Genomic DNA, 27,801 nt, shown 5'->3' with positions numbered 1-27,801 from the left:
TATTTCATGGTCAAACGGACAAACTTTATTGTTTTGAGCAAATAGTGAAGAGGCACGGGGAGAACATGCCAACTCCACACAAGAAGGCCATAGGGCGGAATCCAACTACGCACCTCTGCACTGCGAGGCTGACATGCAAAACAGTCGACCACCTTTCCGCCCTGTTTGTAAATAAGGGCTACATAAATAAATGTGACTTGAACATTAAATGTCTTTGCAGTGCATTCAATTGAATAAAGTCTGAACATGATTTTCAAATAATGGAATGTTATTATTTAACACAACATCCCAACTTCATTGGAAAGGGGTGTGTAGGACAGAAGAGAAATCACAGGGGGAAATGTACAAAAATAAAATAGAGACAGTAAGAGACCCCCCCTCAAAAAAAAAATCAATCAAAATAGCTTTGCATCAATTGGTTTTGTACAAAGTGCATTCTAAAACCCTTTCAAGTATAAAATGCGTCTAGCTTGCTTGTTTGTTAGAAACATATCCATGGTGTGATGTTGTGTGATCTGCAACCGTTTATTATTTAATGTATGTAGCGAGTGAGATCCGTGGCACACGACGTGTGAAGCTCCTGTAACGTGTTGGAGACAAACTAAATCATATAATCAATCAGTCAAGCGGTTCGGCGTTATAATGGTCCACTTGTGGGATTATAGAAGGAGAAAGCAATAACAGTGCAGCTGTCAAGGGCTTTTCCATTGAAATTTATTGGATCCTCGTCTCTCTGCCAACGAGAGAGACTCAATAACAGAGTACAAAAACAAAGATTTATATAGTAGAAAAGTATGCTGCTTATACTGAAATATGTCCAAAGACGTTATAACAAAACATGTAGCGCACATGTTTTAAAAGCTTTTTTTTGTATGTGTTTTGTTTCGTATGACGATATAGGAATACCACGTTGAGATACTGTACATTTTCTGTGAGTTTAATTTTTAAAAAAAAGTTTCAATGTAAGTCACGGTACAATTCACCGAAAGACAACCTTTAAATCCACTGCCGTGCACAATCAGTATGTGGAAGGCACTTTGCAACAGACTGAACGAAGAAAGCCAAACGTTTCGGGGGCGAAGGGGAAAAACCAAAACATCTTTTACAATGAAGTACCAATGGGAGTGAAGCAAATTCACTTTTGTCTTTCAAATAACAACACGCGCCTTTCGTGGCAGAACGGATCACAACAAAAGAACAAATAAAAAGTGCCGTGCGGGCGACCATTGAGCTCGCACGTAGTTGATTGACACTCAGCCAAAGATGAAACGCAACATAACTTAACAAGCATCGAGCACAACAACGGGACAATGGGCAAAATCAAAAACAAGCTCGCTTATGTACAGGTCCACCAGTAACAAACCTCATTGGTTGCTTCGATATTTATATATATTTATAGAATGTGCATATGGATGGTATATACACTTGTTACAATTCACTAGATAATCATAAATAATATAGAAACACAGTCACTCTCTAATCAAAACAAACACACACAAAAGTAGGAGACGGAACACGCGCACTTCACTTGGTGAGACAAACACGTTGGTCGATGCAGACGAACAGAAAACCGAAATCTGACTCGAAACGATGCGCCTTGTCGTATGAGGAAATTGTTCATCCTTCCCGTCGTGTTTCTTCGGCAAGCTTCCGTCGGACGATACAGCAGAAACCTCTCACTCGAGTTTCAGAGGAATGTTTCGGATGCAAAGACGCAGAAGAAGACGGCTCACTTTTTTGGGATTGGTCCGGATGCTGCCCGATCACAAACCGTTAACACGCACGTACTAACACTCGCACGATCTCCTGAAAACGTAACTTTACACGAGTTTCAAAATTGTCAAATCAATACATTTACGCAACGTAAAGAAACAAAACGACACCCAAAAGCAAAGGGCATAAATAAGTTAATAAAATAGAATCTACATTTAATAAAATATATCAACGATAATCTACCTGACCTTGCCCCCAACCCCCCTTTCAGTGAACACGCAAGGATGGAACACAAAAGATTTCGGGACCGTTGTTCGGGGAACATAACTGCCGATGGCTCATGGGGTGTTTGTTTTTTTTCCATATTTTCCTTTTTTTTTTTTTTGCTCGCTGATGACTGACTCGCCGCTGTCATAAGAGCCCATCGCCCATTCAGCTATGAACAAGAAACACAATGTTCTTCCTCTACAACCTCATTCTTGATCTGTTTGGACAAAAGTTCTGATTGAAACGCAAATGTCAAACGCAAACTAAAAAGTGCCTTTTAACTTTCGTCTTCTGTCGGTGTTTGACTTTCTTTTTATGACAAAAAGCGAACGAGGATGTGTTTGTTAGCTTGCATTGAACAGATTCCAAGACTTGAATCTGCCACTGATTGAACCCCCCCCCCCCCCACACACACACACACACGTCACGGAAAATAGAGCAAAATAAATACGCAACTGAAGCGCCGCCCTCTGCTCTGAAGTCGAAAGAGCGAGCATCTAATGATTCATCACGTCCAGAAACGCGTGCGGCTAAGAAAGGTCAATGAACCATCAAAGCAACTGAAAGTTTCTCATCGAACGATACAAAGGAGAGATCACCTTCATGTCACCGTATATGCGCTTTCCATCCTCTGAAAAAGTAGAAAAAGTAGGAATCATATGGCAGTCTGGCAAAAATATACACAGTAAGCAAGAGAAGTAGTCTTGAGGCAAAGTTATTGTCAAACATGGAGCAACTTCGGCGGGGCCTGGATGAGAGCATCAGAAGCCAAGCGTTGCGGGAGGGGGTCACTTCCCCCCAAAGTCCACCCCGCTCTGACCCACGTCTGCGTCCACCAGCGAAGAGGCGAAGGCCGACTGGACTATCTGGAAGCCGAACGACTCCAGCAGGGACATGCTCTGCTGAGGCGAGAAGGGGGCCAGCTCGCTCAAACCCGACGCGGACCCCGCTTGGGATCTGGGGGTTTTGTGTACTCTGTGCTGGTGTTTCCTGAGGTAGGACTTGGTCCGGAAGGCCTGACCGCAAATGCCGCAGTTGAATTTCTTCTCGGGGTCCGTCTTGGCCTTGGGGCCTTCCGGAGAGCCCAGGGCCCCCGCGGAGGTTCCGTTGCAGGCCAGCGAGGGAATCTCCAGCTCGGGCCTGTCTGATTTGTGTGGTGATTTCATGTCCTCACAGTTGGACAGTTCACCAAATGACGGATCCGATTCTTCCGAGTCTAGGTGAGGACATTTTCCATCGTTTTCCTGCCCGTCTAAGAGAGAAAGGAAACGGGATGAGAAGAGATTGAGGGGGGTAGGGGGGGTACATTAGGAGAACTGCCTCATAAACCACAATCAATATCTAGTCAAGTGGAACCTGTAAAGTTTCCACCGAGGCTTCAATTTCGGTTCCGTTGGTTGCAGCATGCATTTTATTGACTAAGGCTAAAGCTAAATGATCATTACATTCAAAACATATTCAGGTTTTTGTTTCTTTTGTTCCCAATTCCTGGTGCACAATATTTTTTTCTATTTTTTTTAATCGCAGAATCAACTTCCACAGGAAGAAAAAAATATATACAGGATTTTTTTCCCTTTGTAGAAAATGTAAAAGTAAGTCAAGTCAAGTCAACAGTATTTATAGAGCACTTTCAAACAGCCATCGCTGCATACAAAGTGCTGTACATGGAGCGAGTTAACATACACAATAAACAGTAAGACGAAATGGTAATAAAGGCGGTAGAAAGCACCAAGCAGTAAAATCATGCCGAGTCGAACGCCAAAGAATACAAGTGGGTTTTGAGGAGGGCTTTAAAGATGGGCAGTAAGTAAGTCTCTTGAGGACTTTCTTTTGTCAAAATGTGTACAGTATGTAAACAGGACCCTTAATACTTTGACATTTTAAATGTTTAACACAGGTTTACTTTCATAGCAATCACAAAAAATGAGGAATCAAACTGCCTTAGCTGGTTCAAATGTTTTGAAAAGCAAGGCCCGCCGCACACGTAGTAATGGGGCCAAAACTCAACTGAACAGGACGAGTGCAAACAATTTACAGTCGGCGATTCTCACCCGCACACCTGGCCAGCCTCACACACTTACCAACTTGCTGTATCAGAAAACCCACAATTCCTAGTATTCTGACGAGGAAACTTTTTGGGTCACCAGATAAAGTATACTTAAGTTTTTTTTTTTTTTAATGTACCACAAAAAAAAGCAGATTGCCCTGGCCAACGTAGTTTTATTAAAATAATATAAGGAGAGGAAACGGGCAAGTAAAGGAGAACTGTAAAGTGAAAGGCTGTTGTGAAAATCAGTGACAGAGACTCTCCATGCTTCACTTTTTAGCCACATGTACATATGAAAGTATAACTAGAGCATATGTATGTCTGGCATGTAGAATATGTATGTGCGTACGCGTGTATGTACAGTACCAGTGAAACATTTGGAAACTTCCTCTAAATTTGGAGGGGGCAGGTGTCATTTTGTTCAATTCTAGATTAATATGTAGGTCATTGAAAATGTTGCCGCTAGTGATCCACGTGAGTGAGCATTAGACACAAACTTCCTGAGAATTCTTTGGACAAAACAAACTGTATAAATACGGCCCCACATTGTCTCACTCATACATAATGGGAAACATATCATTGAATAAAACATACATTTCTTGTCACGTGACCTCATGAGCCACATTTATGGGGCTCGTAACAACAACAACAAAAAAAAACTAATACATATATATACACACATACACTGTATAAATGCCTTTGGAAATGTTTAACACGATTGACTCTGCCATTGCCTCTCCACAGGCTCCTTTCGAGTGATTTGTAAAAGTCGGTTTCTTGGGAGAATGAAGTCTAGTGGCGCCAGGACAACTGTTACGGTGGTCCCGCATCATGCATCCGCCCCACCCACTACCTGCTGGACTTTACTGACCTGCAGCAGGCCCATGGATGGGGAAAGTGGGCACCCCACCAGAGCGACACTCCCAGAAATACGGAGTCCCGCCTGGCTTCCCTACAAGCAGCTCAGACTGCGGGCCCAAGGCTGGAGGGCCGGGCTGGGGGAGAACTTGATGTCCAGAGAGACCATGAAAGCGAGCCCCTGCCTCGGGCGAGGAGAGGACAAGCTGATGACTGGTGTCTATAAAACCACCCATCCCAAAAGAGGAAAAACACATGTAACAGGGCAGCAGACACCGCAGCGACAGAATTACCTTCTGAAGTGCTGAGAGTGGAAACACAACATGCTCGACAGGGGAATTAAAAAGCTTTCGCTTCACCAAAAATCTCTCAACCCCTCCGAAGGATATTTCTCACAAAATGTTCTCAGGATCGTCAATCAAAAATGAACCCAAGTCCGCAATAGCCTTGCCACATTTTGGGATACAACAGTCAAACCATTTGCATCTCATAATGAACATGCACATGCCAGGAGCATGCTGGACGACATGCTCATTGAATGATGCGGCAGCAAAAACCCATGCATCATCCGTCAATTAATAAATTGACTGTGCGGGGGCAAGTAATTCTTTCCCACTTAAGTTTCCGCATCATCTCCAAATGATAAATGCCACCTGCCTGAAAAGCGCAAGCCCACTAGCAACGCGGGTGATGCCGATGTGTATTTTATTCCTTGTAAATGTCACAAATCAAGCAATTTCTTTTCAATCCAGCTGTAATGACTTGCTATATCAAAAGCGGTGATCACTGCACTGCAGCCCATTTGTGTGTCGTAAGATATCAGGTAGGCCGCGAGAAATTATCCAATTTCGCTTCATTGATCAGAAAAGTATTACCTCATGTCCTATAAATAACATTTTTGTTCATCTATCTATGTCAGCATTGACAGGCAGAACAATTAAATGGTACGTGGTTAACATATTTACGACTTATTTAGCATACAGTGCTGTGTCATTAGTTACGGGGGATATTTTGTATAGTACCAAATCACTACTTTTAGGTACAAAAGATCTATATGCTTTTTGACACCACATTCATATCGGAAGGTATGAGATGTGTATCCACATTTGAAATTGGTTGGCCCGATTCCAATCTGGAAATATTCAAATCCATATGATGGTTTTATTTTATTTTATTCTGTGTTTACGCTGCCATAAGAGCAAAACATCTGAATTGTGCCAGCACCTGTGACGTTTCCCTCTGGCATCTATTTGAGATGAGCTGTTGACATGGACAGATGAAGTAAACGTCTATTAAGTGAGGCGGGCCGCTATTTGAGGATAAGCTTATATTATACATGTGCCCAGCAACACTTTCAGGATTGCTGTGTTCCTTTCTCATTGGTCTTGACTGTCGAAAGGAAACGTGGACATTCGTTTTTGCCACATTTTAGCTCACAATCTTGAGTCTCTACCATGAAATTTTTTTAAAGGTTTTGTCCAATGAAACCAAGGCAAACTGAGAACGCATTATCACATTACATGCAACACTGTGCCCTGTGGACAATGGACCAACCAAGCAACAAACCATACGCAGCCATGGCCATGCCGGAAACACAAAAGACAGCCAAACTCTCCACATGGTTATTAATAAGCCATGTCCAAAAGAAGGTGCAAACAACTGCATTAACTGCTGATTATGGCAACGGGAACTGATTATTCCCAGAAATCTTTTTTAAAAAAGCTGCTCATTTAGGTCTGTGACAATTCATACTGATGTAGCACAGATAGTCAATCGACAAGCACACACAGTGAGTTAGAAGCTTGGAGCAGCTTTGGCTGATGTGCGCTTGTGTTTTAAGCAAGAACTCGAAGATGCAACAGCACATTTGATTCAAATAAATAATAACAATAAATGAAAAAGCAACACAGCCAGTTGAAAGCCACAGACGTGAATGTTTCGGGATGGGCCCGGCGACTGCTTGCCTTCCACTGAGCACTGACGTCCCATGTGGTAATGAGCGCCGTTGTGCATCTGAAGTTCCCTGCTTGGCTCAGGGAAGGTGTGCAATGCGGCAGAAGGTGGCAGTGACGAGCCATGGTGTGTCTTTGTATGCACCTTAAGGTAAGAGGCAGTGGAGAAACCTGCGACCGGGAAGAGCACAAACAAGGCAGTCGTTTGCAAACCGGAGGCCTCGACAGAGATGGGAGAGGATGGGGGCGGGGGGTGCTATGCTCAGCCCAAGATCACTTGGATTGGTGTGACCACAATAAAAGTAGTGACTGGACAGAACCATCCAGAGGAAAGTTGTAATACGAGGCATTTACAATGTACGTAGCATCTGAACTACACCACGCGTTCATCAAATACTAAAAAGCAGGGATTCACCAATGCCACTGAATTTGAGGCATCGTATGAATACAAGTACAAATTAGACAGGCCGATACCGTTACGTCTTTCAAGTGTGATGAAAATGTCTTATTTGAATCAAATATTGTTAAAAAAAAAAACACAAACTCTTCTTGGACATGTTTCGCTGACTTAAATAACACTTTATCGAGAAACAACTTGTCATTACGAGGCAAGTACTTCGTATCAGCCAATAAGGATAATTATGTCCTGGGTCGTCCTGCCAGTGGGAAATGCTTAGATCACCTCACCAAGAAGGCGTCCAGGGGGCATCCTAATCAGACGCCAGAGGCACCTCATCGGGCTCCTCTCGACATGGAGGAGAAGCGACTCGACTCTGAGGCCCTCTCGGATGACCGAGCTTCTCACCTTCTCTCTGAGGGAGTGCCCGAAACACTCTGTGGAGGAAACTCATTTCGACCGCTTGTATTCGAGATCTTTTCTTTCTATCGCAATCCATAGCGTGTGACAATAGGTGAGGGTGGGAACGTAGATCGACCGGTAAATCGAGAGCTTCAAGCGCCTTTTGGTTCAGCTCCTTCTTCACCACGACAGACCGATAGAAAGTCCGCACCACAGCAGACGTTACACCGATCTGCCTGTTGAAATCCCGCTCCATCCCGCCCTCACTTGTGAATGAGACCCCAAGAGACTGGGGGCGATGAGTATGCCCACACCTGCTCTGCGCCTCTCACCGTGGGCAACTCCAGAGTGGAAGAGAGCCCAACCCCCTCTTGAGAGAACTGGTACCAGAGTGTGGAGGCAAGTCCGACTATATCAAGTCGGAACTTCTCTGCCTTGCACACCAGCCGAGGCTCCTTCGATGCAAGAGTGATGACATTCCATGTCCCTAGCGCTCCCTTTTCGTCATTTATTTGAACTGAGCGTTCCGTGCGAGTTAGCATCTTCTTATCCGTTGGTTTAGTGGCTTCTTCTTCGTTGGTTTGACTGCTTCTATTTCGTATCAGGAAGAGGTTGCGTGCTGCAACATGCACAGTGCCATAGTGGGGGTTTGCTTTTTTTTATCAAAGGCATTTACTATTAAATAGAACATGTTTCTATCGCAATACATATTGGTATTGAATTATTGCTCGGCCCTAGTGTGTTATCAATGTGACCCATGATTTTTTTTTTCCCGCAACAAATTGGCAGCTCTGTGGATGGATGGATGGATGGATGGATGGATGGATCCCTCTCATCAATCGCCAGCATCTATGTTGGGTGTTTGGAAGTGCTCATCCCTCCCCTCTCTGCTCGGCCGAGAATATAGAAAAAATAGAAAAAAGGTGGCTGGCCTCTCTTCATTAACTTAAAACGGAGGAATTGTTTATTTCGAGAAGTCTCAAAACTGCAAGCAGCCAATCCTATCACAGACGGACGTGCTCTGCTTAGAAGAGCCAAGCCAAGTACTACTGACTAAAGAAAAGCGTGCTACCAGTGACAAGAGAGTTTTAGTGGTTATTGAAACCGTTACATTTTAAAACCAGGATAAACCATCAAACCGTGACTCGATCCCCGGCAAGTCACTATTGACGTTTTAACGTTCGACCGCATGTTTTTCTAATCGTCTCAACACACCTCACATAACACGAGGCGTTTCAGGTACAATGTGTCTCAGTCGGAATACTTTGTGCTTGATGTAAAAGGAGTGCATCGACGAGGACGAAAAACACCAAGAGTCAAGGGGATATAAAGAAGTAGAAATATGGATGCCACGTTAGCGCTTTGTGTTAACGACTAAATAGCGAGGAAGAGGAAATATGAGCCTGCTCTTGAAAAAAATACCACAGCACATTGCCCCTCTACTTAACCGAGTATGGGATGCCACATAGAAAACAAAAGCACAGAACATGGCAATATCCTGCCGTGCTGGGTTCTATGTTAACCCTTTCAGGGACAGCGGTTACTACAGTGGACATCTTATCATGTTATTAGGTTACAGGGTGCATGGAAGGGTTAAACAACAACAAAAAAGCCCCAGTGGATAAATGTCTGTTCTTCCGTTACAGCTCTAATATGGCTATTTTATTCCGCATCATAATTTGGTCTGTAACCTCCACGAACAGAGAGGCTTCACTTTTTGTCAGTGCCTGTTCTCTGCAACAGAACTCTTCAGGCACGACTCTGAACATGCGTCAGGATCGTACGGCCGGGCAGGAATGACTTACCTTTGTTGCAAATGCCGCAGTAGTTGTGTGTTCCTTCGCTATGTTTCTTGAGGTGGTCCGTCATGTAGGCCGCTCGGAGGAACTTGCCGCAAACTTTGCAGGGAATTTTGTCCTCGTGACATGCGAGGTGTGACCTGAGGCGATCTCTTGTAGCAAAAGAGGCATTACAAATCTGCAACATACCAAACCAAAGGTCTACACTGAAGTGTTTCAAAACAATCGACTTATTCAATTCTGGTTGAAGTATTCTTCATATCACCTGGCACTTGTGGGGTCTCTCTGTTGTATGGACTTGTTTGATGTGTCCGTTCAGGTGGTCTGGTCTGGAGGGTCAAAATATGTTATTTGTGTGTGCTCACCGAGACAAACGTAGGCATTTTTCTCTGTCTTGCGCGACTAAAGTCAGCGCGGCCAGCACTTTTCTGGCCTCTGATCAGCAAAGGTTAATGAGCAAAACATCTTGAGCAATTTACATGGTTGAATAGAATTATTAAACAGCAATGCTGGTGTGTGATTTTCATGCTTCGTTTGTTTTATATCGACGGACGAGACGTTTATAGACGATTGCGTCACTTTATTTGCGGATTGGTATCAACAGACACCAAGTGCGGTCATTTATCGCAGTAAAAACCGAGGATAACTGAAAACAATATCAGCGGCTAAGCTAAAACACGGGGTGAAGCAGAGAGATGTACAAACAAATGCACAAACGCTTGCCGAGAGCACTCATCTATGATTTAAGATCTCAGTGTTGTTTTTTCTTCTTTCTGTGGCTACCATTCAAAGATTCAAATGAGAATAACGGAATGAATGAACACAAATGGAATTTGGAAAGGCTGGAGGGCCGTTGCCTTTGAAGTGCAATGGCACTCTGTGTCTGATTATACAAGCCTGCAAATAAGGAAATAAAGATTCATGTCCGTATAACTTCTTAATTTTAATCCACTGTGCCATGTGACGCATTCCGGAAACGAAAAAAGATGTTTGTTTCTTTTTTTTTTCACTACAACTATTTATGAGGAATAGGCACCCCACCTTCCTGTGAATAGCACAAATCTTTGTAGAATTGATTCTTATTGAAATGCATTGGGTATTTTTTTGTTACATTTTATTTCATGCATGATATATTTTTCAATTAATCATTAAGCAGTCATTATTTTTTTTCTCCCAAAAGTTGCCGTATCGGTCAAGGCCCCATTTATAAATGATAATAATAATCATGATCATCATTAATTTAGGGTTGCGTTCAGCATCAGGCTTTTTTGTTTTTTTGATGAAAGGTCACAGCTAGAAATTACAACGCAGGGTGAAATCCGCATCGTGGAAACCTCTTCAGGTCAAAAGTAAACCTTTACAGAAAAGTGGTCACAGCTATTAAAACGTTTTTTTTTCCTATATGAATCTGAAAAAAATTAATGAATAGAAATCCTGATGTGGGTTGTCTTCAATTGTGAATAAAAGGGTTCAAATAAAATACATCTCGAACATCTGATGTGTTACAAAGGATACTTTAAAAAAAAACAGAGTCAAAAATATTGGTCATATTGAGGACACATGGGGCCATCGGGGATTAAAATTTGCCGTTGATCACTGCAGATCGAAAAACCAAATGCACGGCCTGCAACTGCACACGTTGGTACCGATTTACCTTACGTTGGGTGTTATAACGAGAAACACGAAAGCAGCATTCTTCGCGAATGTTTACATGTAGGGGACGAAATCATAAGCTGCTGTCAAAACAAGATGACAGTTACTGTACATCTCCGGCCAAAGACGTTTACGGTCTTGGCACCACACTCACAAAGCAAACCGATGAAGTTGAACTCACCTGGAAAAGCCTTTGCCACAACTTTGGCACACGTACGGTTTGCCCACCGAGCCGTCGTGGGAACGCACGTGATAGGACATCCTGTCTTTGCGTTTGAAGCGCAGACCGCACACATGACAAGCGTACGGCTTCTCCCCGGAGTGGGATAGCTTGTGTCGATTCAGATGGTACACGTCGCGGAACACCTTGCCGCAAATTTCACAGCCGACGTGCCGCCGGGTCCTCTCACGCTTGCGGCCGTGATCCAGCATCAATCCCCCGTGGTACTGCGCCTCATCCTCGTGGCCGATGAGAGTCAGGCCGCCCGGCGTCGAGCGGCCGCCGATGTTGGCTCCGTGTTGTGCTTCGTGGTTCTTCAGGCGGGAGGCTTCCGTAAAGGCTTTGCCGCAAGCGCCGCAAGGGTAGAGCACGATGTTTTTCTGCACGTTGTGATTGAAATGGACGGGCTCCTCTGAGGCGCCAGCCTTTTTGGGTCGCCCCCTGCCCCTCTTCGAAACGGCGTCGTGATGCAACGTCGTCGTTTCGGGCGACACCGGCAGCCTGTCGGCGGGCTGCAGGATAGGCATCGATCCTTCGGCGGCTTCCTCCAGGAGTGCGGCGGCGGCGGCTGCGGCTTCGCTCCCATCCACCTGATGTCCATTGTTAGCAAAGCCTACGAGCGCCGTCCCGTTCACCAAATCCTGCTGTTGAGTCACCGGGAAGCCCAGTTCGGTCGACCCGGCGGCCTGGAAAAGGCTGGCGTTTCCTCCCCGCGATGACGGGACGAGGATTTGCACATTGGATTGTTTGATGACCTCTTGGCAGATCTCGATGATCGAACGCATCAGCAGAAATTTGGCAGCTGTCATCAACTCCGGGAAGCACTCGAGCCGCACTACAATCCTCGACGTGTACGCGAAGTCCAAGATGTCTTTGAAAACTTTGGGGCTGATGGTGTGCATCTCCAGCTCCCTGGCGTCTCCGTCCTCCGGCTGGCGGCCGAACACCGACTCGAAGTACTCGCTGCACGCTGCCAGCACCGCCTTGTGCGCGGGGAAGCTCTCCTCGCCGACGCGCAGGATCACGTCGCAGAACCTGCCTCCATCTTTCCTCTGGACGTCGAGGTTGTGTAGCATCTCCGCGCTGTGCTTGCTCACCTGGTAGGTGTAGGAAGAAGTCCAAGACGGCTCCGCTAGCTTCTCCATGCCGAATGCATCCAGCGGCGGGGTCGGAGGAGAAAGGACAGAGTTTGCAATTTTGCAGTGGAGCTGCGGAGGACAGCTAGCTACTAAATGCCCCCGAAACGACCGCTCCTCCCCGTCGTTGTAGCGTCTGTATCGTTTGGACGCTAGCATTAGCAGCGCGGCTAAAGATGGCAGCCCCCCAGCTTCCTGTGCACTTTGACCCGAGTTTTTCGACGGGTGGGGGGTGGGGTCGCACTTATTTGTTTATTCAGAAGGCCTTATCGCGCGCGTGGTTGCGTTTTGAGTCACTTAAGCAGCTCAATGAGGAGGATTATGGGCTCGTCAGGGGTCTTTTTTTAATCACGGTCGGCAGATGCCTAATGCGCAGGTCTCCTCTTCCTGTTTGTGTGACAGACCCCTCCCCCAACATAGCGTCGACATCAAAGCCTTTTTCCGCTCGGCAATCGACATGTTGCCCTGAGTAGCATCGTGGTACTCGCTCGGCTCCAGGTGACGCTGATTTGACGTCACGAATCTACAGTGACCTGTCAGTTTAAAGCAATAATCATTTTAGCGAACAAAAATAAAATTCACGGTCACTGGCGACACATTTCAATAATTGTTAAGCTGTGGTTTCATCCCGTTTAAGGTAGATAAAGACCATTGCATACGATGACACGGCAAGCAAAATCAGTATATGTTAGGCACACTAGACGAATAACTTGTCTGCTGTTGCTTCATTTTTAAAACGTTGACCAGTCTTTTTGTTTTATGGTCGACAATAATCGATTGTCTCACATTTAAGGTAAACCCAGTGCATATTTCCTTGGTCCATTAACCAGGAACCACATAACTATTCTGAAGATTGTTCACAGATTTGTGATATCAAGTGATGTTTCGCTTTTTCTATGGAGAGGAAAACACTCATAAAAAATATTTGGGCTATCAATTTAATATTTTCAGAAGTTGAAGTGGGCATGAGGTTAGATGCATACAAACATTTGGTGATGATCGTTTTTGGAGATGAAGTGTTTTTTACATTAAGCATTGTTGATTGTTCCACAGTATTAACCTAACGAGCATCAACATTTTGCCGCAATCCAGCCCACTAGCAGCTTTTAAGATGCAATCACTGAAGAATAATATAATTTAGCCCCTGACAAAAGTCAAATTGTATTTTGACTTTGCGGTGCCGTCACAATTGTTACACCCGATTTGACGAAATTAATTACCACCGAAACAAAACTACAAATGTGATACAGTTCTTAATTTGGGCAATACATCCAACTTTTACGATAAATACACGGCTAGGGTGGTGCTATTTCGCCTTCTTGCATGAATTGATGAAGTCTTCTCATGCGAGAGGCGAAATGTCCCAGATCCGGTCATGTTGGGATAGTACAGTTGCAATAGTTTTAATTTCCTGACAATACAATGATCCGGATCCAAGAATTTCACATTCAAGCCAATTCCGTTTACAAAATTAGTGACATTTCACCTAAACATACAGTATCTGGCCGATTTTAACCATTTAAGCGACTGACATACAGAAAGATGTTTAAAATGCCAGACAACTCATACTTATTTGTAAATTGAACTGACAATTCGTGGGACAAAAAGTAAACCATACAAAAACACTTAAACATTCAATACCGTTTGTCACAATTTTTATTCATTCTATCTGTGCTTTATAACTTAATAGCACAAAAAACTGAATCCAGACACCTCCAGGAATGTCAAGACTGCCTCCTCTTGTGGCAGTTTGGAGAGTATAGGATACAGTTCAAAACAAAACAAATACACAGAAGGCACAACCAGCAGTCCCTTGGAGTAGTCTTGAAATGATCCTGCTCGCCACAACTATCGAACTGAGCCACCAGCAAGGGAAGAGTAGACGACAAACCTCCCCATCCATCTCTTGCGGTAACTCTCAGTGCAGTTCACGAGGAAAACCAGTCTACAAGGAGGAGTGCTACGAGCTCTTAGTGACCGTCTAACAGCATTTATACGTCATAATTTCACTTCCCCTATACCTAGAAAAAGAAACCATTGCTATATACATGGGGACTAAGATAAGTTCCCATCATCTGTACAATCGTGAATATACATAACTTACTCCAAAATTTACTACTACCGGTAGTCCAATAGAAAAAGAGGGACAAAAAATGAAGGTCGGGGGACAAAGAAAAACATAGCTGCAGTAACATCTCCATTGACTGGCTTACTTTTCTTTAAGAGCTTTGACCTAAAGGTTGAAGTCAAGAGAACTGTCCAGGTGTGTGCTGTGGCTTCAAATTAAAGTTCACATTTAAATGCATCAATCAGTGAGATAAGGGGAAAATATATTTCACAGTCCAGCTCAGAATCAAGTTCCTCAGGGCCGGAACTCCAACTCATCTACACTAATGACCTTGGCCGGCATGGAGGGCAGTTGCTGTTCCAGCACATCGGATCCAAACCACTTGGCCAGGCCTGGAGGGGGACTGGTGTGTCGCTGGGGGCCATTTGTCCGATGGGGTCCTTGGTTCTGAGACAGTGCCCCTGGGACGCTCTGATTTACTGCAAGAGGAGAAGAAACTTCAAACAAATGCTCAAATGATAACACAATGGATGATGAATAAAACAAAACGACAGCGAGTCACTGGCATTTAGGTGAGTGCTCGTATGTTAGAAAACTAATGTACTATAATAACCGTGTAGCCAGACTTCAAAGTAGCAGATTTGCCAGCCCTCACCAATTCCCGGAAAACCCAGAAGGCAGAAATCAATACTCAACTCCTGACATTAGGTACATAAGAGAGCCTTCTGATTTCAACATGACAAATGGAACCTTCATTATCTGCATGAGTCTGTGTTCTCTTTCCACATTGTGCAAGCACACACACCATGCGCCTCATTACCGTATATTGTAAATTGTGCACACTACAGACAAGTCCGTGCTTCTTTTACGCAATAAACAAAAACAAAGAAGTCTAGCTCACACTGCTTCATGCACAAGGATGCAGCATACATTCTGTGGCGAGCGAACACCAACGCATGAGGATAGATGCACGTTTTGAAATCTGAAGGATCTATTATGTCAGTGCAAGCAGCGTGGTTTGGGTTCCCACTTAAAGGACCGTGTGAATGTGAGTAAATGCATTTGTGTCTTCATGTGAGCCCTGCAATTGAGGAATAGTCCACCTTTTGCCAAAAGTCCGCTGGAATAGGCTCTAGCCTACCTGAAGAGAAAAGGTATAGAAAATTGAATGATTTAACTTAAAGATGTTCATAAGGCCAGGATGAACCCATTTTGAAAAATGGTGCGCATCAGCTCTTCGTGAGTTGACTTTGGTGATGTAAACAATTTGATTTATCAGACAATTACTTTTTCAAGCCACAAAAATACATTTGTTCAGTGGCTTAATTGTCCATTTTAAGTTTTCCAGTCAAGCCACAAAAATACATTTGTTCAGTGGCTTTTTCTCTTTTTTCTAAAATTCTCCATTTTAAGTTTTCCAGTCAGCCAGTTAATATTGAATTATTGTTCCAAATGAATTGGTCGACGCATGTTTGAATAGCGTGCTCTGTTTAAATGTCTTACCACTGTGGCCTTTATTCTCTTAACATGGATGATGAGCATGTACTTGCGAAGATGGCCGCAATGTATCACAAGATTGGATTTTACTCACTTTGTCTCTGCTGCTGAAGTTGCTGCTGCATTACTGCCAGCTGCATGTGATTGTTTGCTCTGGGAGGTAGAAGCGGATGGCCTGCCGTTGCACTGAGAGGGTACAGGGTTTGGCCCAGTATTGTTGGAGGCAAGCCTTGAAGTTGCGCAAGTTCAACATGTGGCGGATATATTCCTGAGAATAAAGGGTACTCAGAATTGTTCAAAAAATGAGGCGCAGCATTCGCTACATTTTAAAGGAGAGCTTATATAGCAAGCTAAGGAATAAAAGAATGGCCTGGGCAAACCGTTACCTGCTTGGACCAATGCTGGGGCAAGCTGTTGGGGTTGGATTCCCTGTGCCAGCATTCGTTGAACCACACTGGGGTGGAGCTGAGGAGGCGGGCGGACTATTGGTACGTGGGATAGCAGCGGTACCGGGTAGATGGAACGCGGGAACGTCGAGGATGGTCCTGGTGGTGCCGTGGTGGGTGTGTGATGTCCGGTAGAAAGTGGCCTGAGTCGCTCTTGGTCTTTGCTCGGCAAGGTCTGTGACAAGGACTTTACCCCACTAGACTGGGCACCATTGCCTTCGGTTGCTTCCAGGTGTAAACTGGGGGAATTGTTCTCTGAAATCATAAGATCAATCAATTTCAATGTAGGCATCACCAATTCAGACTAAAGGCAAATGAAGGCTCTGTACCATCTTGAGAGTGCGCTGCTGCCTCCTCTTTGGACTCGAATCGGCTTGACGGATCATCTTTGCTTTTCTCTTTTGTTGCATACATTTTACGGATTACTGATGTAGGTGTAAATGATGGCGATAACTGTTGCAAGAAAAAAACAAAGCCGTCTTGCATCTGTGGGACAGATTTTTGAGGCAGATAAAGCTTATGCTTACCATACTGGTGACAGCGCTTCCTGGTGAGTTTCTTCCAGCAGTCTGTGAGCCTGGACCAGGGGAGCGGTTAACACGCTGCGGACTAAAACAAGCACACCACATCTAAGCAAGGAAGTAAAACTTACCTAGCCTTTCACTTCGTTGGTTAAATGATACACACAATTTAGTTACGAATATGAACACATTACACCACCCATTTGTATGCAGTGCAGAGGTGCCTTGACTTGCAAGTTTAAACTACTTTTTTGGCTAACATGTTTTTACTATCACTGGGGCGCTCCTGTGGAGCGGCCTTATAGGAAGTGCCTGGTCGATGGGCCGTAACCCATAGGGTAATGTGGGTCCCAACTTCCCAAGGGCTCACCACCTGTGGTTTGGATGCCTTCTGGCGAGATGTTCCAAGAACATTGAACTGGGAGGAGGAGGCCTGGGGACGACCCAAGACAAGCTGGAGAGACCGTCTCCCGGCTGACCTGGGAACACCAGCAGACACCCTCCCGCCACCCTCCCTAGAACAGCTGGATGTAGTGCTGCGCTTCCCTGCTCAGGCAGGTGCCCCCGCGACCCGACCCCGGATAAGTGGAAAAAATGGATTGCCGTTTTTCACAATCCTGGTGTGTTCAAGTTGATAACTCGGGGGCAGAATAGCACATATAGTCAACTAAGTTGCTATACATATACAAATATATATTTTTTGAGGAGGAAATACCCGCGTATTCTTGAATATTATGCCTGCATACATTGCCACCGCTTGTGTTCTAATGTTAAACCGTTTATAATTACAGCAACATTTATGCTCGTTTCATTCGCTCGTCTATAGCAATTTGAATAGTATGCCAGCATTTAGCTAGTGACCTTTTGTAAGACAGTTAATTGTCTTTTGTTAAATGCGTATAATTGTTTTATATTTAAAGTAAACATCAACTTAAGTGGCAATGAACTGCTTGGAGCAAACAATTGGCAAATAATTATTGAAAATTTAGGCCATCTGCCAAAGTGCTGCTCCAGAAGTTCACTGAGCTCGAGATACCGCAGCATTTAGTATTTAAGCTTAATCGGGGTGGGGGCGACAAAACAAAACCCTCACTCACCGATTCCGAAAAGATTTGTCTTGTGGCAGCCTGTTGTAGCCAGAGGGGAATTGGTGATGGCCATGTAGTGCAAGATCCTGTTGAAATGCTAGCGCTTCAAGATCTGCATGATTCACTGGCATTGAGAGCATCCTCATCTGGCAAAAAGTAAAACAAGTTGAATGATCATGACTCTAATGTGATTGATTCCTTTCATTCCGCAAAAGAACAAATTAAACAACAACAAAATATAAATATGGCCTGGGATTACATCCATGAAACAAACTGTACACAATGTAATTTATGATACAGCAATCAATTCCTCCACTAAGGAAAAAAAATTATGCTACCTGATGCTGGGCTGCAGATGCCGGGCTGATCGACCTGTGCATGTCAGCATATTGATCAGGCATCATGGGCTGAGCACCAACAGGAAAGCCTTGCGATAACATGAGGAAGACCCAAAAAGTACCCATCAAGAGTTTTGTTCTGAGGGTACCTCACAAAAATGACTTGGAACACTGTAGTATTTCTCTACAACAAGTCTACAATTTATGCACTTATTCTCACCCCAAGAGGGAATATTAAAAACAAATATTCACAACACAGGAGGTTCACCACCCCCAATACAAAATAAATAAAAATAGGTGAAGTCAGAGACAAGTCACTTTTTTTCATCGTTTGGCTGGTCCTGCAACCACTCCTCAGGTGTGACTTGTACAATATTGAAATTAGAGCTCGGAGTAGGACCCAAAATCCCAGTTCCCCAATTGTGTTGACTTTCTCATCGATTGGCAAATACTTTCGATTGGCAAATACTTTTGGTGTCTTATTGCTGTGGCCTGGATATGCAAATACATCAAAAGAGGAGGAAATGAAGGTGAGGAAGAAATCATAGCCATGGCAACTAATGTGTGATACGTATTGCTTGTTTAGCATGCAGCTTCCTTATGCCACAACAAGGATTTATAGTTTCAAAATGCACAATAACTCATCAGGATTTTACCTTTGGTCACTGTTGCAGAATTCTAGTTAAGGTAAGCCATTTTAAAGATTTTTTTTTCCATAAACGAAAGTGTCATCAATTGGAACTCGTTTTCTGCCTTCAACAAGGGGTGCATTCAGAAATTCACTTTGAAGCCTAAACACCACTCAGTGCGTGTGTCTGGAGAGGCAGAGCGCATTCCTCTCCCATTAATTTCCAAACGCAGCCAATGTTATAAACCACCGATCAGCAGCTCTGCCTTGGATCTCGCGGCACATTTGAAATAATGCTGCGAGTTAACAAACCATCCAAGTGAAACAGCACAAGTTTGGAGTGCATTTCCGAACACATTCAAGACTAAGGAACGGGGATTTTGCATGAGAGTCCACGCTTTACTATTTGTGATCTGTTTTTGCTAAAACAATTTCCCTAAAAAATTGGACTTATACTCCGAGACATTTATGGGTTTTTCTTTTTCAACATATTGCATTTTTTGACTAGCGCAACTTATACCAAGGAGCAAATTAGTCAGAAAAATACACCAAGTATTCAAGTGCTCTCAGGTCACGCTGGACAAGATTCAAAGGCATTTTGATTCTTTAACAGGCTGCTGGAACATTTTTATTATTACCTGCTGGATGTTGCAAGCGACTGTTGAAGTAGTCGGGGGAGGGTGATCTCTGGGGGAAGAGAGGTAGTGAGGGACCCTTGTGCAGCAGGCCAGGTAGAGAGTTGGGAGGAGCAGAGACCTCAGAGTTGCCCAAAAGGTTGCCAAGTAGCACTGGGGAGCGACTACGAGCAGTCCCTCCCAAAAGCTCCTATGTTGCAAAACACACATTTCCAGAAAATATTACACAAAAACTCAGAGGCGCAACAAAAATGTGGGATGGATATTTAACAGCATACAACCATTACATTTTTATGTCTTCACATCAGTGTTCAATCAAATGATTGTTGTTGTGAAAGGAGACCCCAGTGCTATCTCAAATACCTGGAATATGTTTTTCGTTTGCTGCGGTGGCATCGAAACTTCAGTCAGTGCCGCCACAGATTGGTCTGAAGGTTGCTGCGATGACACACAAGGAGATTGAATTCATGAATGTGCAATGCAACCCTTACTTCCTCAAAGACATCAATCCCCAGCAGCATCATGCTATGTGAAGCTTGAGGTAGATGTTTTTGGGAGTATGACAAATACAAATAAGGGTCTTGCTAAATGTCTGAAAGGCATCAAGTTACTTGGCAATCTCTTCAAACTGCAGCCCACTGAGGTGTGTGTAAGAACATTTCCAAGATCAACCCAAGTGTTTTTTATGCACGACCATTCATGATGCATCTGGTTTTAACTTTGGGCAAGCCAATCCTCAAAATCAAATGTCTAAATGCATACATTGTCCGAAACATCAGCACAAGCTTCACTTGCATGAATGAGTAGCGCAATGTTGACAGTTCACACCATAAAAATTCAGGCCGATGTGCAAATTTATGCCCATCACTTATCATGTCGTTTCCAAATGTTTTGCCATCCCTCTAACAGTGAACCATTCATTAGGTGTCTAATACAAACATTTACATCATACTTACATTGCTTGAGTTGGTTTTAGGATGATTTGGCAGAGTTCCACTTGCCTTCATGCTGCTGACCAGTTTGTTAAAGGCTGACATATCAGTGTCATGTGCACGTGGACGAGCACTGGGACCACCTGTTAAAGCTTCCTCTAAGTGCTCAGCCATGAAGGGCGTCCCGTTTCCTCTCCGTGGAGGTGGTACCTTTTGCACTTGGGGTTCTGAGGCCAGTTTCATGCCCTTCATTCCCCCCTCCACCTCTTCCAGGGACAGCACTGCTCCAGAGTTAGCTATGGTTGGAATAATGCCAGTCACTTCACTTAACATTTTTCTCTACCGTGTAGTTAAAAAAAAAAGTTGACCCTGGTACCTGGACAAAGGTATAGACTAGGTGGTATTTGCTATCAAAACGAACAAAGAATTGTAGAATGCTTTTAAGTTATAGCACTACATCATGAGTAGTTATCAAATAAAATGAATTAAGACAATTCTTTTAATCCAAATACCAACATCTGCCTTACCCATGAAATAGCCTACGGTACGCAAACTTACACCTACTTAAATTTGACTACAATGACGAAAATATGAAATAACATGTTGCGATTCCATCGTAAACAAACCATTTCCACGACGATATCAATGCACTGTATGGCCGAACTATGAAGTAATACTCACAGTTTTCCCGTAGGCGAGCCTTGTTCAGAGACAGGGTTGAGAGAAGAGGCTTCAAGTCTACTTTGGCCTTGTGCAGCAACTCCAGTATGTCCACCTTCTCCTTGGACTCTGATGACTGAATGGGTGTGAAAAATGGAGCAGGACCTTGGCTGGAGGATGTGCCAAGGGCTTCAAGCCCTTCACAAGGGGTAGAGAAGGAAAGATTGCAGGATTTAGTATCAACTTGAAACTTCTCAGCACTTACTGGGGGAAGGGAAAAAAAACAACAACAAAGAATTAACCTGCTAATTTTTCTAGTTCCTCATGCGGAGTGGACCTCAGACTGCTGGAGTGGCTACCAGAAGGGCTCAAGTTGCTGGAAAACCACTGACTGAAGCGGCTTGCTGACACAGGACCTTCCCCTAAAACATCCTCTATCATCTAAAAAGACAAACCGAGGCTGTGACAGTGAGTGGAAACCCCTAAACACGAGCAGAGGCAAAGGATATCAACGCTATAGTGGCACTTACATTTAGGCCGCTTTCCATCATTTGATTCGCCATTCGTCTGGCACAGGACAATTGTCCAAACATAAAGACCAACTCACAATACAAGGTCATAAACCCCTCCAAAACTTGCCCACTTTGGCTCAACACTTATAGAACTATTTGATGAATGACATGTAGCTATCATGATGGGCATAAATTTGGAATCAAGACAATTCAGTGATGAAGCAACCACCACCTCAGATTAAGTCAGAACAGTCAAGGTTTTCTACTAGGGATGTTTACTATCGCATACTATTTATCAGGCGAGCCCAGAAGGGGGGTAAAATAATCAAGTGTAATTCAGAGGAGATATGAAAGCATCGTTAACTTTGATTCGAATAAAACAAAGGTATCACCGGCATGACTAAACAGTGACACCCCATTTGTGACATCCACACCTTTTGCCATCAAAACACCTCTGTGCATCCCAATACTTACAGACGCCAGTCCTGGCATGGTCTTCTCCAGATTGAAAAATTCATTGAAGTCAAAATCACCAGTGGACTGCTCTGGCAGCACATCAGGGCGAGGAACCTCTTGATCGGCTGAAGACTGCAGACTCGCACTTTTCTCCTCTGGTTGTCCGTTACATTCTACGGATTCACATAAACGCACAAAATGCCAAGTAAGTCCATGGCGGCAGTCCATTCACACATTGGAAACATTTTTACTTGCCTTCTTTCAGAGGCTCCGCCTTCTTTCTTGAGCGCCTGGACTTTCGTCTATCATCTTCCAATATCTTGTCGTCAAATCCAATGAGCTCAATCGTCTCAGACTGGCTCGTCGGACCTCCAGAGAACCACTCTGGCTCCTCTTCTGCGTAAGAGTCAGTCCTTCTCCGTTCACTAAACACACGCTTGTCTCCAAACTCTCTCTGCGCGACAAAAAAACACACACACATACACCAAAAAAAAAAAAGATTAATCAGATGATAGGACCTCATGGGCAAATATACTTGATAGCTGCAGTGGGACAATCATGGGTATTTTTTGGTTTGTACTGTATACTAATGAAAAGATAAGATATCCTTTATTCGTCCCACACTGGGGAAATTTACAGCCTCCAGCAGCAAGAATGTATGTAGAAAGACAGAGATTATATACTCTCTATTAGATGTAGGTAGGCCTGAAAGAAAGGGCAATTTGATATTCCTTCTGTCTAGATTACAATTTCAACTCGATCTATTAAATACTGTAGCAACATCAGAGGTGTCAAGTGACTATGTACAAATATTTTGCTTCCCAAGTAGAATTTCTAGTTATACATAATAGAGTGGAGTAGTTCTTTTTCAGCCTACTTCCTTGTATTTTATGCAAGTATTTGTACTTTCGATGAGCAACAAGACATTTAGCCATGAAACATTCCGACGCGCCATTGGCTTGTATGCCGATGCACTGCACCAGCTAACAACTCAAATCAACCAATTTCTTCTTGTTATTTGTAGTAGTACAATAGCGAGATGCAATATTGTGCAAAGTAAGAGTAATTACCTTTGGCCAGTTTTATCATCTTGCATCTGTGGCCTGCACACATCCCAAGTTCGGATGCACACTTGTGTACCAATAAATAAAGTTCAGTGATGACATGCAATTGAAGTTGGACTTTTTGCACCATTGCATTATCTTGAGGTAACTAACAGTATATATCTTTTGCTCCATTATCCACACACTAATGCTCAGTTGTACACATGGGCACTTTAATATATTGCCTTGTAGACCTACTGAATGAACGCAATGAGAACCAACCCTGAATCTTTTATCTTTGAAGTCTCTGACATCCCGTTCCCTTTCCTTCTCAAGGCGGGCTTCTCTTTCAAAGGCTCGGGCAGCAATGATACGACCACTTCCAATTCTTCGGGACCCTCCTAAACGGAGAGTCTCATTTTCCTTATTTTCAAGTGGACTGATTGGCCGGGAGGAGTGGAGTGCAGGTGCAGCATTGCCTTGGCATCCACCTCCAAAGCTGCGACGCTGTGGGCTCAGTATGACATCCAAGTCGTCCTCTTTTAACCTCTCACGAGGATCTGAATAAAAATTTCACACAACACAGAGAGGAGACCTGATGAATTTGAATGAATGGGAGAAATCAAGTACAGTGCACTCCGCTTAATAGAACACCATTGGGCCGAAGCGCTTCTGTTCTACTAAGCGGAGTTTCTATTAACCGGAGACACTTTATTAGGTACACCTTCAGACACGTCGACGACCAAGTTATGCACGCAGAAAAACCCCTGCTGACGAGTTAGAGATATTTCGACTGTGGACGTCCATATCTTTAAACAACAAAACAACAACTTTAATCAACTTCAGTCAAACATCTCAAATCACGAGAAAAATTTCGTTACTTTTGTCTGGAAACAGGAGTCCGTAATTTTGCGGTTGACTTCCCTCTCAATGGGCTGGATAAGAGGGAAGTCCTGGAAACCGCGGGCGTACCTTCTGAGAATCCGGCAAAGCATCGTATCGGCTGAGTATGTCCTTCTTATCCGCAGGTGATAGCCCTCGTCTCTTGAATGAAGTTGAAGCCATTGTGACGTGCGTGTGTATGTGTGGAGTGACGCGTGCTACCTGTTACTGTATACGGCTAGAACTACCGCGTTTTCTCGCGATAGTGGTACAGTATCGCGATAGCTACACTTCGAAAACCACTAGTTTACAATGTTCATTGCTTACGGCCTGTTCTATTAAGTGGATATCTGTTCTACTAAGCGGAGTATCTTTTTAGGAAATTGCATTAGGCAAATATGTTCCAGAGCCTTTTGCTCTATTAAGCGGATTACTCTATTAACCGGTGTTCTATTAAGCGGAGTGCACTGTACCAGTATATTAAAAGAGGCTTCAACAGCTTTTGGGGCCCGGCGGGTATAAAGCTATACTTTTGACTGCATTGTAGGCATACTCGCTAAATGTGCGGAAACAATAACACCATAATCAAATCTGATTTCTCCGGCCCCTCACCCAGGGCCCCATCACAAATGTTAATTATGGTACTTCCACCATTTGTCAGTCTGTGATGATTATAAATAAGATAAGATATCCTTTATTCATCCCACACTGGGGAAATTTATAGCCTCCAGCAGCAAGAATGTATGTAGAAAGAAGAAAGAGAAAAAAACAACAAACATCTTTCAATTAAATGCAATATGAACACAAAATGGATAAATCGCAGTGGTATTTACAATTTTCCTTCACATTGTGGATAAATTGTTATTTAAGGATAAATCCTTAAATTGTGGCTCTGTTAAAAAAATACAAATAAAAAATAAATACCTGGGATTCTTCGTTTCAGAGGAACTCTGTCCTCCAAATGCTCCTTCTTAAAGCCTTCTATTGGAGAATTACGACCTGATGTTGGATACAGTGAGGCGTGCCATTTCTCGGGGTCCCAAACACCGTCACTGCATTAAAACATTTGAAATTATAGTAATAGAAATACCGGTACCTGACAGAGACAAAGCTGACATATGATCAAGAAGCCATGAATTAGTCTATTGTATAACTGGCAGCAGATGGGTACAGGTTTATGGAACCTGCATCTCATGGAAAATCTTTTTATTGATTTGCCTGTCACTATATAACACTAGCATAGATCGATGAATGATGATTAATTTGCAATTAATAATTTTAAGTCAAATTATGTGACATGGAATCATTTCTCACAGCACCCCTGACGTTCTTGAATGGCATACTAATGTGCAACGGCCGCCTGGCTGGGAATCAGCGGATGAGGCAGCCAATCAAAGTGCAAATCTAGACAACACAACCATTCAGTCTGCTATTAAGCTTACATTGATGCTTTGGAACGGGGGAGGAAACACGAGTACCTGGAGAAACCATGCATTCCTCAGACAAGGGCCTGAGCCAAAATCCCAGGACCTTCATTTCCAAGTACATGTACCACTGTGCTGCCTCTTTATCCGCTTCTCTTCCAAAGTGCTGCCCATTAGTCCCCTTCTACTCCAAAAATTCAAATACACACGATTCATGTACATCCTGCAATACATTCTTACCTGTCATATTTCTCTGACAGACAGTCTGGCCTTTCATTGGAGATTGGTAGCTCTTTGATATCAAGAAGCTCCTCCTAAAAATTGACACGTTAAATATTGCCAGGATTTTGAATGCACCTAACAAAAATGAAAACTACTTTTCCCCCTTCCATCACCTTGGTATATCTATGTGGAGTTGTAGCTGCTGGTTCTTTCTTAACCGGGTCCACGGCAGCATCGCCGCCATTCTTCTCTTCAACACAAGCATCACCGTCCATGGCAGAAACACAGATTTGATCCAAGCAATGACTCCGCTAGGAGGGGACAGAGGGGGGGGGGGGGGGGGTGATTTTCAAGGAAAATAAGTCAGTGGCTGCATCAAAGTAACCTGATAAAAATGGGGCCACCATGAGCCCAGTTGCTATGGCCCTATCAAAATCAATACCGTCTGATACAATGATCAACATAATAAACAGAGAAATCTTTATGTCAGTGACTCTGACGAGATTTTAAAAGCCATCTGAAAGTGCTGACCAAAGTTGGCCTATTACCACTTGTCGAACACCTCTAACAACAAAGATCTTATGGTCTAAACAAGGCACAGAAAAGCTAGTTTAAATATTAAGAATGTTCTAACAGGTATGAAGAAACAAACAAATAACGCAACAGCTGTGTCTGTATCTACTCCATAATGCTGCTGCTCAATTTCTTGTGTGTGCCAGGAAACCAGATCACATCAGGCCATCCCTAAAATCCCCACAATGCCTTCCCGTAAGCAAATAAGATATTTTAAGAATTCACTGAATGTCTTGGATAAACATCTAGTCTACCTTCAGTTCCCTATGAAACTTTAATACATCAGGTGCATTCTTATTGAATGCTTCTGCAATGATGCAGCATTCTGGTTCAATCCTTCTGAAAAGTGTTAATACATGTACAGGTACATCTGGGCGAAGAAGTCTTTTTCACTACTACTTTGTGATAAAAACAAAAAAAAAACTTCCATCATCTTGGATGTAATTTAATCGGAATAAGATAATGTAGGCATTTTGTCATTTCACTTTTGCTCTATGCATCAATTTATCCTGCCTTTATATTGGGAATTTAATCCCCCCCAGCAATGAATGCTGCTCGACATATAAACTTGCCTTAAAGCCGTGGCACTGGTGGTCGTTTGTCAATCAACACATGCAAAAATCTTGACGTGGAAGTGGTTTTAAAAAAAAACGACCGAAAACCGACCGAAAAAAGTATAGGCACTGAAATCTACGATGCCATCCAATTGATTGGTTAATTGATTGCAGCCGGGAGACTTATCGGCGGTACAATTCCAATTTGGCAAACTGATAGAAGATGCACCCTAATCTGAATTTGTCGAAAGCAGAGTGAATAAAACTAAATCAATAGCACACTCTTGAGTCCGTGAATGTTTATTTTAAGTCTGACACTCTTGACTGCAATTTAACTCATTAAAAGCACGTGCTGAGAACACAATTCACAGCTGTCCGAAAACGTACCACATTGACAAAGAAATTACTTACCCGGTATGACGTCTGGATGTGAAAGTGCTTGACCTGTAGTTCACGTATGTCAGCTAGCTAGCTAATCTAGCAGCTTCAGCTAGCTAGCCAGCTAACTAGCTGGGGGAATGGGGTAATGCCCACCCACCAAATTTGATACCGGCCGACTTGTTGCAGTGATTTATGAAAACGGACTATACTAGGGTCACTTGAAATAACTACACAGTTGGAATATTCTCAAACAATAATTCGAAATTCTTATCTACACGTTCTCTTTCCTGAGTCGTAACAGCAAATTTTCTCTGATCGCCGCTTTAAGAAGGTCCTCAGAAAACTGACACGGTGCCCCTGGCGCCTTTGTAGAATTTGAAATAGTTTGGTACATTTACTATCTATCTTTGAGAAAATCAATATTACAACAGAAATTCACTTATAATAAATACATAAGGGATGTGTAGAAAAAAAATCTGAATTATTTTGTAAAACTG

At 43.4% G+C, this 27,801-nt stretch overlaps 2 protein-coding genes and 1 long non-coding RNA gene across 7 annotated transcripts; 1 reads left to right on the top strand and 2 right to left on the bottom strand.

Annotated features, from left to right (window-relative positions):
• On the bottom strand, positions 1 to 12,847 carry patz1 (POZ/BTB and AT hook containing zinc finger 1). 3 transcript variants are annotated; one of them, XM_052075464.1, is made up of 6 exons: positions 11,270 to 12,847; positions 9,701 to 9,764; positions 9,442 to 9,613; positions 6,850 to 7,008; positions 4,899 to 5,105; positions 1 to 3,232 (listed from the first exon to the last, which is right to left on the bottom strand). In XM_052075464.1, exons 1-6 carry the CDS (start codon positions 12,601 to 12,603, stop codon positions 2,769 to 2,771), a joined length of 2,400 nt encoding a protein of 799 aa, XP_051931424.1. In that variant the 5' UTR covers positions 12,604 to 12,847; the 3' UTR covers positions 1 to 2,768. The 3 variants fall into 3 exon arrangements, with proteins under 3 accessions (XP_051931424.1, XP_051931422.1, XP_051931423.1); XM_052075462.1 differs by lacking the exon at positions 4,899 to 5,105; XM_052075463.1 differs by lacking the exons at positions 4,899 to 5,105; positions 6,850 to 7,008.
• Positions 12,259 to 14,215, top strand: LOC127607331 (uncharacterized). Its single transcript, XR_007964058.1, has 2 exons — positions 12,259 to 12,408; positions 12,847 to 14,215. It is a non-coding gene; the product is annotated as an uncharacterized LOC127607331 (long non-coding RNA).
• Positions 14,083 to 27,662, bottom strand: eif4enif1 (eukaryotic translation initiation factor 4E nuclear import factor 1). 3 transcript variants are annotated; one of them, XM_052075450.1, is made up of 20 exons: positions 27,335 to 27,662; positions 25,970 to 26,107; positions 25,815 to 25,888; positions 25,075 to 25,202; positions 23,551 to 23,828; positions 22,481 to 22,679; positions 22,244 to 22,398; positions 21,560 to 21,698; positions 21,279 to 21,455; positions 20,622 to 20,893; positions 20,029 to 20,103; positions 19,669 to 19,855; positions 18,403 to 18,491; positions 18,074 to 18,210; positions 16,983 to 17,064; positions 16,785 to 16,908; positions 16,396 to 16,710; positions 16,104 to 16,277; positions 15,616 to 15,653; positions 14,847 to 14,991 (listed from the first exon to the last, which is right to left on the bottom strand). In XM_052075450.1, the coding sequence occupies exons 2-20, from the start codon at positions 26,069 to 26,071 to the stop codon at positions 14,989 to 14,991; spliced, it is 2,748 nt and encodes a 915-aa protein (XP_051931410.1). In that variant the 5' UTR covers positions 26,072 to 26,107; positions 27,335 to 27,662; the 3' UTR covers positions 14,847 to 14,988. The 3 variants fall into 3 exon arrangements, with proteins under 3 accessions (XP_051931409.1, XP_051931411.1, XP_051931410.1); XM_052075449.1 differs by lacking the exon at positions 15,616 to 15,653 and having other exon boundaries at positions 14,083 to 14,991; XM_052075451.1 differs by lacking the exons at positions 15,616 to 15,653; positions 20,622 to 20,893; positions 21,279 to 21,455; positions 21,560 to 21,698 and having other exon boundaries at positions 14,083 to 14,991.
• Between the last annotated feature and the right edge of the window lie 139 nt (positions 27,663 to 27,801).

The sequence above is a fragment of the Hippocampus zosterae genome, chromosome 9 (assembly GCF_025434085.1).
Source record: "Hippocampus zosterae strain Florida chromosome 9, ASM2543408v3, whole genome shotgun sequence".
Classification (NCBI taxonomy): Eukaryota; Metazoa; Chordata; class Actinopteri; order Syngnathiformes; family Syngnathidae; genus Hippocampus; species Hippocampus zosterae.
Note: the sequence above shows the minus strand (reverse complement) of the source record. Positions and strands in the feature narration are given on the sequence as shown.